We start from the raw sequence: 12,414 nt of genomic DNA, 5'->3' as shown, positions 1-12,414 counted from the left end.
CCTCCTCTTCTTGACCACCAATATGAGCTGGTCCTGTTGGTGGTGGTGGTGGTGGTGGTGGTGGTGGGGCAGATGCACCAGCTGCTGCTGCTACTGAAGCCATTATTAAGATCAAAAAGGTACAGAGATGTACAAACAGGTCTTCCTCAGTCAAAGGACAAAGTCGGAATAAGGAAAAAAGGTGGGGTCTCATCATTTGGAAAAAAAAACTGTCCTGAACCAATGAGAAGTGTTATTTTCAGGTCACAAGACCAGGGGCTTCATCATTATGAAACCAAAACTGTTATGAACCAATGAAAAGTGTTATTTTCAGGTCACATGACCGACGCGCTTACGCTACGCGCCCCGGGGCACGCCCATGGGCGCGCTCCGGGTCGCGTAGCGTGAGCGCGTCGGATGTTTACGTTGCGCGATCGTATTCGCTCGAGTACTTCCGGGTGCGCTTACGCCGTGCGTATCACGCGGACGCGGCTACGCGATACATCACGATCATGTTTTCGTTTGCGATATTGGCGCTCACGGGACGCTCTCCGGAGCGCGCCCCGGGGCGCTTTTTAGAAGTACGCTTTTCGGGGCGCGCTCCGGGAGCGCTCCAAAAAAAAATTTAAAAAAAAAAAATGGGATAATTGTAGGGACAGGTAGCCCTATTCTGAAGTGGTTTTTAAAAAAATTAACTTTAGAAAAATATGTATTGTGCTACATTGGGCTTAATATATGTTAGAGCCAAAATGTAGCCCAAATGTAGCCCAATGCAGCCCAATGTAGCCCAAAGATGGCCACCAGAGACAACAAAAAATATATCCCAAATATCAGCCAGATGTAGCCAAACTGTAGCCCAATGACAGAATGTATCAGAGTGTTCTAAACAACTAGAGCGCTAACAGTCTTACTTATAAAGTGAGATTTAAAGTTAGGAATTAGTATAAAAAAAAACCTATAAAATTCACTGAAAAAAACATAGGTTAAATACCAGTTATAGTTAGGAATTAGCATTTAAAAAACCTATGAAATTCACTGAAAAAACATAGGTTTCACACCAGTAATAGTTAGGAATTAGCATTTAAAAAACCTATTAAATTCACTAAAAAAAACATAGGTTTCACATCAGTTATAGTTAGCTGGAAATTTTACTGTCATAAAACCATTGAAATTCCACGTTATAGTTAGTTGGACTCACTATAACTTGCGCGTGTAATGCACTGCTGATGACGTCACATATTACATCACTCATGACATGGTCAGTGACATCACTCATGACATCACTGATGATATCATCCTTGTGACAGAGTGACAGACCTCCTTTCACTGTAATGTAACCCATGAAAAACATATTGAAAAATATAAATTAAAACATTTTAAAAAATGGAGATACCCATACCAGTTACAACAACCAATTCAATAATTCCACCATTTATATATACATTTACACATTCATCAACAGTTCCATATAGTCACTCATACATATACTCACTCATCATATGTAGTGATACACCTATTCATCCTGTTACACACCGACAGTCATCAAAAAGTTACTCACACATATACTCACATATGCAAATAAACTAATAAACATCCATTTATTTGCATATACAAGTATACACACACTACAACCTTACTTCTAAGGAAACTTACACATACTTACTCTCTTAAACAATCACTTATAGAAACACATAGTTATTTAAACAGGAACTCTTACAATCTCTCACTCTCTCATATACTCACTTATATACATCAATACTCACATATACTAGATAAAAACATATCTTGTTACTGATAAAGACAATAGTGAGATAGTCATTCACTCACTAACACACACATATACACACTCATCCACCCATACAGTCCTGCACATATGCTGTCTTCTAAACACATACAAACAGTGAGTCAGTCACCAACCCATGCAGCCACTTATACACAAAGTGAAACCCTGAAACATATATTACAATATTTAAAAGTTACTTGCTAATATATATATACACTAAAATACACTTAAGGCAGTTAACCAATCAATTCTTTTGAAAAAAAAACATCCATTTACACACTTATTTAACCATTTATTCTTCCATCGTCCTTTACAAATACATATATAAAAAAAAATTATTTTTCAGAAAGACACACATTCACTGGATGGTGTCATCAGTGATGTCATGAGTGATGTCACTGACCATGTCATGAGTGATGTAATATGTGACGTCATCAGCAGTGCATTACACGCGCAAGTTATAGTGAGTCCAACTAACTATAACGTGGAATTTCAATGGTTTTATGACAGTAAAATTTCCAGCTAACTATAACTGATGTGAAACCTATGGTTTTTTTAGTGAATATATATATATATATATATATATATATATATACATACACACACACACACATTCATATACATGCTACACCTACATATCGAGGCTAGGTACACTCAGGCAACTACATGGGGCGCATTATAGGAGTATGTAAGTGCTACTGTCTTATCTGAACTGTATATGTTCATCTTCTAAGCACTATGGTAGAAAAGTATCTACTGTTTACAATATTAGTACTTGCGATTTCATTCATATGCTTCTTTCTCCTGTTTGTCACAGAAAATATTATTGAAAAGTCCTAATCGCCATCCTGTGTATTTTCCGAGAATAAGTAAGCATTAGTGACTAAGCAAAAAGTACAGTACTGTTTTCCACGATCCCGGAGGAATCAGGGTTGTCATGTTACGTGGTTGCCAGAAACTACCTACACCACTGTAAGACAAAGGGGGGTGTTAGTGGCACTGTAGAGCTAGCTGGTCTAACGGCTGACATATCCAGTGGGGGTGTCCGGAAGCGGTTTGAACACCAAGCCCTCAGTTTAGGTCATCCAAAATGGGCAGGTCCTGGGGATTCCTAGAAACTACATGACACTACTGTATAGGTGTTCATAATGTATTTCCTTACAATAGATTTATTATATCAAGCAATAAAGTAAGAATTACCTTCTTACACTTCATCTGCGTTCTCTTTTCAAAATGTAATCTCCCCACTACTGTTAACACTTGTGGTAAAGAGTGAATATCCATTTATACAATTAGTGTCTTCATCAGGTAGATCAGGCACATGATCAAATACTTCTTGAGTTTGTGGCCCCAAAGAATGTAATAAACCCATGCATATTTAGCTAATACATGTTTCCATTTTTCCGCATTTAATGTTGGATTTCCCTGGAGTCATTAGGAAAAATGGAGGAGGTTTTATATTCTGCATGACCGTTGCAAAAATGGTTTAACGTTTAGAATATTAATTTGTTAATTCTTTATGTACTCGCCAGCACCCAATCTGATGCTTGACCCTACCTGTATAGAAAATTTGATAAGCCACACAAACACAAAAAAATAACAGATAAATATATTTATGTGATACTGAGTATAATGCCAATAGGATTTTTCTTTTGCCCTTTACATATACCAAAATTGTTCTCAATGCAATTACATTTAACTCAATGTCTGATAATATGACTTTGTTATTGCAGTATGCAATCAAAATAAGTAAAGGAACTAATTTATACCCAACTAACAGCTTAACCCAGAATGCTGTAAGGCTTCAATTACAGACAAATGACTCTGTTGTGTTGGTTTAATGAGTTAAAGAAGAGCCAGAAATGTACATAATTTAAAAATCTTAATTACTTAATGCTAGTTACACTCAAATAACCTTCAGTCGGTAATGCACAGAAACGGTGTGTCCTGGCGTTCACCTGAAAGGAGCAGGAAGATCCTTGGTGGAGTAGAGAATCTTAGAAGAATTTGGTCAAATGTGATGCTGCACATAGTCTCAGCTGTTGTGGGTAATTTACATTTGGATATATTGTGTTGAAGCAAGTGCCAATAGCTTATCTTGAGTCACACTGTTTGTGTGCCGCACCAGAAATAGTCACGTGATGATACAGTCTTGCAGTCAGTAACAACTTGAAAAGTGTGTGCACATAAATAAGTTGAGAATTAGAAAATCCACAGAGGTGATGAGGCAAACAGTTTCACCTTGACCCAATGCATAAAAAAAATGTTTTTCGAAATATTCACTAAGATGCACGAAAAACACTTATGAATAAAATTTAAAAAACATTTTTAAAACATAAATGAGTCCAATGATAACGAGCCACCACAATCTCCTGCTGCACACAGAGATTAAGATGCTCTGTAGTGACAATATATATCTGTTTAATGGGTGGCACTATTCTTTAATTAAAGAAAAAACACAAATGAACCAAACCACAATACCGGTTTACATAGTGTTGAAGTGTATATTTGTCTATATTTTCGCTCATCGCCAATATGGTGAAGTATTACGCATCCACACATAAAATAAACAAATGCAGTTTATTCCTTTACAAAAGCTCCATCTGCAGTCAGGTAGGATTCCCCTGAGATGCTGTTGTCTCTCGACTACCTTAGCATCACTTGAGTTATAAGATAACTTCTTTAACATCTTTGAAGATTGGGTATCTGCTACAGACAACGTACACAAGGCTTAAATGTGGGATGCAGTTATAGAACCTTTTGTGAGGCTTGTTTACAGGTGTGACGGTTACCTCTCACACTTAGCATAGGAAAATCTGAGAATTCAATTTTCTTAAGGAAACAGTACTTTGAAATATGAATTATCAAGCAACTTAACTCCTGCTTATTAGCACACTTCATGACTGGTTCACTTTACTGGAAGAATTGCATTCGATTACATTGTGGTTATTCACCTCCAAGAGATAAACCCTTACCAGATCACCTCCTTTATGGCTAAGGACCAGAAGTACTAGGAGGCAGGTTGTAAAATGTGATCAACGGTGCAACTTGGCTCTGAATTTGAGATGCAACATATGTACCTATTGGTCACGTTGCAAAATCTTCTCCCACACGAGATCACAGAACAATCTGCCTAATGAGTAATAATTGAGCAGGATGCTATGTGCGCCTTCCTATGAGTGGCTACAAACACAGAGATGGTAACCTGCAAGAAACAACAGAGTGCCATGTCTGCGTTTGCATTCTCAAACAGGAAACTTTTCTTTGAAAAGCAACCAGTGTTCCTGAAAGAAACCTGGATGTAATAAATATAAATAAGTGTTACAATTAAGAATATATGGGGGGGGGGGGGGTAGAAGAATGACACCAAGGTTGCCAGACACAGGTTACAAAACGGAAGGTGCCCTTTGAAATCAATTACTAATTCCTCTGAGGTACTCATTACTGGTCAATGGTTCACAAACACAATTTAGGTCACAAATCATTTACAAATACCAAACTAAAATACAATCAGGAAGGAGCACACCCTCCTAATTGCAATTTGGTATCGCTTACTAATATCACTGTGCAAATCAGAAAGATTTTTCCAATTTGAGCAATGGTTTTCCTACATAGGAAACAGCTATTTGCTGTCACTTTGTAGATCTAGCCCCAAGTTAAGGAGGAAAGACGACAATTTGTGTGGGCGTTTTTGACTTGAAGCTTAAAGTCATTTTAATTTAGAAATTAGCCTCCGCAGACGGACAGAAAACAGGTGTCAGGCATCTGCAGACAGGGTGACGGTGTATGCCAGTGGTGGTTGTAATTTGTCAATAGCTACTTAGGTTTGGTGCAGAGAATTTGATTCATGTTTTCTTTTTAGAGTACCATCATTTAGAACAAGCATTTGCAATGCAATCGGTCTCGCATTTGGTACCTTATATGTATTTAGCTATGCAGCACATTAGCCTGGTTGCTGAAACATCTACTTTTCTTTAACATGGAGACAAAGTAAGCACCAAACTGCATGATACGCCAGGTATGAGAACACATGGAGAGAAGTGTTGCCTTTCAGCTGTAAATGGTATCACCCAAAGCTCTGTTTTTAATATAAAATTATGGTCTTCGGTGGTCCTATAACTGAAAATACAAGATTTGAAAAAAATATTATTGTCTACGGGTGCTCATGGAAGAGAATTTCTATGGACTAGAATCTAGGGAATGCTAAATTGATTCTGGTGTTTTACTGACTTCTGCCGGTCGTTTTCTATCAAGAAAGTTATACAGAGGCAGTTGCCAGAAAATTTTTAAAAAGAAAGTCCCTCAGCAGAAAGCAATTCTGGTATTTTACTGACATCTGCTGATCGTTTTCTATCAAAACAGTTAAATAGAGGCAGTTGAACAGAAAAAAAAGCGGAAGCAGACAAGTCCTAGAGCTGATCTCCAGAGCCCACAAACTACATACATATATTTATTTATTTATTTATTTATTTATTTAGCTGTTTTATAGCGCGCTCAGATACTACCAGAGTGTCCTGGCGCGTGAATAGAAAAAACAAGCAGGTGACCAAAAGAAAGAAGGATGAAGTTCAAGTTTGTTTTTTATTTCCAGAATTTTAAATAAGCTAATAAGCAGTTCTGAAGATATATAAGTAAATACTAAAGTATATACAAGAGGTCTTGAATGCTCGACCTAAAAATAGGGTGGCAAACAGAAACAATGACGAGTCCTTCTGTGTCCCCTTGTCTGTATGATGTTTTACTGTTTACTTACAAATGTGTTGAAACAAAACAGGTCTGTGCTTCTGCACCATTCAGGTGTATGAAGTTATCCTCCACGTTCCAGTCGCACCCACCATTACTAGCATCCCAATAGCGCATTCCTTCTGTAAAACACAAACGGAATCAGCTGTAGAGAGCAAGAATATTCATAATGTAGAAGCTTTCGTGACTTTTGAGAGTTTACATATGCAACACTGTCAATGCACATTACATATAAACACCTTGAAGCTAATACTGATGTATACTAGTTGCATCTAGACAGAGTCCTCAATAACTGGGCAGGGTTGTCCCGCAATTCCCATTTCTTAATGTTATGCACGGAAAACAACAAGATCTACAAATGCCCAATTTGAAACCAATGTACCAATACCAGAACCCACATCAAGTGCAATGTCTTTTTACGGGCATAGGTCACTTAAGAAAACAAAGTGTTTGTACTTTTACGGCAAGCAACCCTCCCAGATTGAAGCATTAGAATAATAGCTCAAAAAAAGGGACAAAAGAGCATAGCGCCTACACATATCCAAGTGGAGCGATTCAAAGACACGCCCTTAAGGTGGAAAAAACCCTCATTATGGGTAGCAGAGGAAGAGAAAGGCTGAAGGATTTCAGTCAGCATAGTAAAATTAGTTTCCTTCAAATTAAGAAAAGGTATCAAAGCTTCATCGTCTTTTCAGATCACTGTTGTGAAAGGCAACCTCCTCAGCTGGAGGGGCAGATGAACAATCTAAATCTAATTCAGAGAAGGTATCCAGTCTACGAGCATGCTGTAATGCAAAATAACGGCCAGCATTACTGCTATAAGCGGAGAGGAATTTACTTGCTCCAATGGTATCACCATCACAGTCTAGAACAAGGGAATATATCCAAACAGTATCTGATTGCAAACCAAATATCTCATCCTGTCTCGAGAACCTCTGGGGGCAAGGTAGTGCCTCACACAAGGTGATATCTTGAAAGAGGCTTGACTTTTTGTTTTGCTTTGGCCAGAAAGTGAGTGCCTTAGAGAAAAGGGGAGACGAATCTGGTATGGGCACCAAGAGTGGAGCTGACACTAGTGCTGGAACAATACAGAAGGGCTTCAGAGGAGCTGCTTACGGAGCTAGGCAGTCTTGAAGCCCTCTGGATCGGAGTTGACCACCATCAGTTCTACAGCAGTCTTATGTGACCCAGTCAGAGGACCTGAAGGTGCACCATAGGGAGGAGGAACAGAACGAAAGATATACAGCAATACTTGCGTGAAGGCCACCTAATGCGGAGTGTTAGCTGGATATCTCACCCAACAGAGGTGCCATGGTAGAACTGTTACTTAGACAGGAAACAAGGTGGGAACATGTTGAATATGGGCTTAAAAAGAATCATGTTTATTGAATAGTTTTATAGACAACTAACTAAGAAATGCTGCAAATAAGAGTGTCTTGATTATTTTGCACAGAGGTTAATACCTACAATTTAGAAATTGCTGTGACGAGTATGGAATTCATGAGCATGAATGTCTTTTACTATTTCATGCACCCTTTAAACAAGTCAAAAATTGAATTAAATATTAACTTACATATGGTGGTGCAATATAATTCGCTATAAATGTTCTTCCATTTAGAAATGAACAAGTGTGTTAATCAAAACTATAACAATAGTATAGGTATAGTGTATCAGGGATCCAAATATTTGTTTTATTCCATTTTTTATAGGGTAATTCTCCCTGCTCTGGTGTCAAGGTGTGTTACAGAACAAAGAAGACCTGCATTTCTATACCTTGAAGTAAACCAATGAACTTCAAGCTAATTTATATTCCAGTGAACTACTGTCTTTTTAATTTGCTTTAGGAGTTTTCATTGATTTTTTTTGCAAATCAATTGTTCATTTGGATTTTTAAAGCAAATTAACATTTGTCTTGGTTTGATGGTTAAGTTCCATCCTCATTTTTTGACGTATCAGAGTTATGGGATCTCTTTCTTCAATACGACAATGGTTTACTACTGAGTTGCACCTTATGGACATTAGGGACACAAAAATATCCTTAATGGAAGTATTTCAATGATTAGATAACGCCATTTCACATTTGGTAGCGGGCTAGATGAAGAGACGATTCACAGTCCGCTTGCAGCAGTAATGTGAAACTATGGCCTCATGTCTTGAACACAATAGACAGTGAAATAGGAATATAAACTTTGGGGGCACATTACAAATATTACTGCAACTTAATTTAGTTTTAGAACCAGAGTATAGACAGCAATAACGAAAGCTATTGAACAAGAACTGCAGTAAGTGATTTAAAGGATTATGTTTTTAATACACTATTAGTATGCATATGCATTCATTTTCTATTTCCTTTGGAGTCACACTGATCAAACTAACTCACATCATAAATAAGATTAAAGCAAGTGGCAACCAAAAGAAAGACATAGCATGAGTTCAGAGGCACTGTTTTCAGTTGTTAAAATATAGTGCTTTCTTTAAAAAAAAAAGAAAAAAGAAACTAGTTTAGCTATCACAATACAATTAGTTTGAGATAATTGAGAGTTCAAAGCATTTAGTATAATAATTGTTTAATGTGCAGTGGTTCAAAGTATTTCTGAAATTGTTTAAAACAATGTGTTACATCCTTTAAAAATCAACTCAGAATGTAGTAGGAAATGCACGGATTTCATGAAGATTACAGACTGAATTGAATGTTTATAGTGTTTCATCAGGAAAGCACCCCAAAGCTCCAATAAAACCTCCAAATTACATACTACAAAACACTGTAGCAAAAGCGACAGGACAATTAAAGCACAATGGCACGTACTTTAACTATGCCACCTGTACACTCCTTACCTTCTCCACAAGGGTTTCTCAGGAGATTCCGAGAGAAAGGCATTTTTACATACAAACGACCCCACGGTATATTCCGATGTAGTCTTGATGCATCCAAAAGCTCCAAACGCTGTTCTCGCTTACATTTCAGAATCCACAAGGTAGGTGTGTCCACTAGACCGCGCCATTTTCGGCTGACACACCTACAGTGCAGCAACAGATCCTTCGCAGGGACAAAACTGAGCACATGAAGAAGCAGCTCATCCATTAGTGGATTTAGGTCCATCCAGAAGGTAACGTTTCTAGCTGATCCTAAGCGTCTTGACGACGGGCTTCCACGGAGGTCCCCAGACTTTACAAAGACCGATGACTTTGTTATCCTTGCCCCATAGTGCCCACGCCATAAAAGAACATCCTTTCCTTTGTGCAGAAAATGCACAAAACGCACTCCAGGGCCATAGTGTCTAAATGTGTGAGAAACCTAAATAGAAAAGACAAAATCTTAACTGAAGAAAAGAAGTCGCATCCTTTCACATCTCACTTCCTTATATCTGTTCTTGACCAGCAGAGATTCAAATTGATAGACACACATGGGTCTGTGATAACTATAAATAAAACCAGTTAAGAAACGCCTCTATTCTACAAATTATCACCTTCAAACCTGCTGATGGTCTCCTATGGTTACCCAGGAGTTGACAGCTGCCTGTTTGTAGCCTTAGATTGGATATGGTTTCTTGAATCCCTCAATACATTTCCTAAATTTGTTTCTGTACATGCTGGCCATTTCCTCAGATGAACGCAAACCTCTGATTAGTGTAACCTATATTAAAGTATTTGATTCTTTCCCTGGCTGCTAACAACTCTTGAGAAATGCACCCTTTTAGGTAATACAAAATACCTCACGATATCTGCGATGGCTTTCTCTGGGAAGAGTGTGTGGACCTTCTTCAAACTCATCGATCACTCGCCTTCGGCCCATAGACATTAGCTGTACATGTATTTTGTACTCGCCTCCAAACTCTGGATGTGGAGCAAACCTTAGGAATAAATAGATGAGTGTTAGAAGCAGCTCTCCGTAATGTGCAAACAGTCAGGGAAGTGTTGAAAGCTATAAGAGAGGAACTTTACTCAATTTACTACAGAGATTGGGCAATACATGGGAGGTCCACAAATCCTGTCAACAAATACATTCTTAAACCTTTAATTATCTCAACATTGATGCAGGAACTCTGAAGTCATTTTAGTTGAACACATTTTCAGTTTGAAAATAATCTGCTCAGAAAACAAATGCAGCCACCAAGCCCACGTATTTTGTGAAAGAAAATTCAAGGAGGCGAGTCAACATACAATGGAATGATCTTAAATGGTAGTGGTGGCCAGCCACTTCAGGTATTAACTCTGTGTCCGATATGCATGAGAATGTAGGAGAATCTTGGAGATCTAAGGAAGTCAAAAAACTTTTCGGATTGTGGAGCAGAGTGCTTTTTTGTGTTACAATGCAAAAGGATTACTTCTTGTTTAACTGACTAGGGTCTGTCTCAATTCGCCTAATTTCTTCTTGACAAGGAAAATATGGGAATAAAAACAGTATTTCACTGGGTATAAGGAACCTGATGTATTGCTCCCTTTTTACGTCTCACCTACGCAGCGCGCATGCGCTGTGTTGGAGGGCTTTTAGCCGCCGCTCTGCTCATTTTCAAGCACACACTTGTGCTTGTGGCGGCATCCCCCTTGCGGGAGCGAGCAGCGACGCGCCACAAGCACGAGTGCAGTGCTTGAAAATGAGCACACTGCACACGCACCACCCGTGGGCTCAGTTCTCTCTCACAACAATTAACTTTTGCAGCAGCGGTGCCGCACTTGTGTTTCGGCGCTTGTTCACCTTTCCTTTGTCCCTGCGTATCTCACATCTTGCTTTTCCTTTACTGTTTCTTATTGTTCGTATAGCACCCCCTAATGCCAGCACCTTCTCTCTTTTTCTTACCTCTCCTTCATCCCCATTTTGCTTTTTGAATCCATTCCTCTACTGCATTCCACCTCGACTTTCCTACTATTCTGGTTACTCCTCTCCTCCCAAACCCACTCCTCAACCCTTTCGCCACCTTGGTTTCCATTTTGCCTTCTCTCCACTCATGCCTCACCTTCTTTTCACAGCCCCTCGTGCCGCACTCTCACTACTACCTCCGTGCTCACAATGTGTCCCTGCTGCGCACCTTGTGCCGCACTCACTCCTCCCCCAGTCTGTACCTTTGCTCACCATGAATATTCCCTACTGGGCCAGATTCGCATTTCAGTTTGGTTTACACCCACAAAGAGCCACTTTTGCAAGCATGAACAAACTTAAGCAACTCTCAACGGCTGGTTTTACACTTGTAAAAGATTACTCAACAGGATCATTTAGAGTGATTAAGTCAACAGCCACAGGCGTTTCAGGGTGGGAATGCTTTCACAGTTCCTGGAGTCTCACAAATGCTGCTTATTTATAGGGATTTACATTCGTTTTTTTCCTGATCCATTCCTCTCCTGGGAATAGACATTTACCACTGTTGAGGGAATGAGTAAGTTTCATTCCAGGGTAAGAATGGAGCACCCAAAAAGTTGGAGAGGTGTAAAAAAAGAAAAAAAATAGTTCATCCACAGGGCATAATACTTTCCCTTTAATTTAAAATAAATGAATAAAGTTATACATGTATGTACACCCGATTGTACACCATTCACAAATGTTGCCCTGAAGTATCTCTGAAAATCTTCTGAGGCAAATCATTGTGAATTGCAAATACTTAGAAATGAGAAGTCCCAAACTTGTGTGTGTGGGTGTGGTGATGGACAGGTGAGAGAGAGAGGAGAGAGAGAGAGAGGAGAGAGAGAGAAGAGAGAAGAGATAGAGGAGAGAGAGGGGAGAGAGAGAGGAGATAGCGGGGGGAGAGAGAGAGAGACAGAGAGGAGAGAGAGAGAGAGAGAAGGGAAGAGGGAGGAGGTAGATATATATATATATATATACATATATAACTCAGGAAGTCGCAACCTTGTAGCATGCAGAAGGACGACAGCGGACCCAGGAATTTAAGGTGCAAAGTTTTATTTAGTGCAAGAGC

The 12,414-nt window shown here is 39.0% G+C and overlaps 1 protein-coding gene across 1 annotated transcript in view; it reads right to left on the bottom strand.

Annotated features, from left to right (window-relative positions):
• Positions 1-12,414, bottom strand: part of LOC147692680 (F-box only protein 27-like) — a 294,364-nt gene that overhangs the window by 132,691 nt on the left and 149,259 nt on the right. The window contains exons 4-6 of the mRNA XM_086938860.1: positions 10,218-10,356; positions 9,341-9,800; positions 6,516-6,627 (exon numbers count right to left, since the gene is read on the bottom strand). Of these exons, the coding sequence (XP_086794986.1) occupies positions 6,516-6,627; positions 9,341-9,800; positions 10,218-10,356 (711 nt within the window). The remainder of the gene's footprint in view (positions 1-6,515; positions 6,628-9,340; positions 9,801-10,217; positions 10,357-12,414) is intronic.

Source organism: Lissotriton vulgaris, chromosome 9 (genome assembly GCF_964263255.1).
Source record: "Lissotriton vulgaris chromosome 9, aLisVul1.2, whole genome shotgun sequence".
Taxonomy (NCBI): domain Eukaryota; kingdom Metazoa; phylum Chordata; class Amphibia; order Caudata; family Salamandridae; genus Lissotriton; species Lissotriton vulgaris.
The sequence above is the reverse complement of the archived record's forward strand: the minus strand, read 5'-3'. Positions and strand labels throughout refer to the sequence as shown.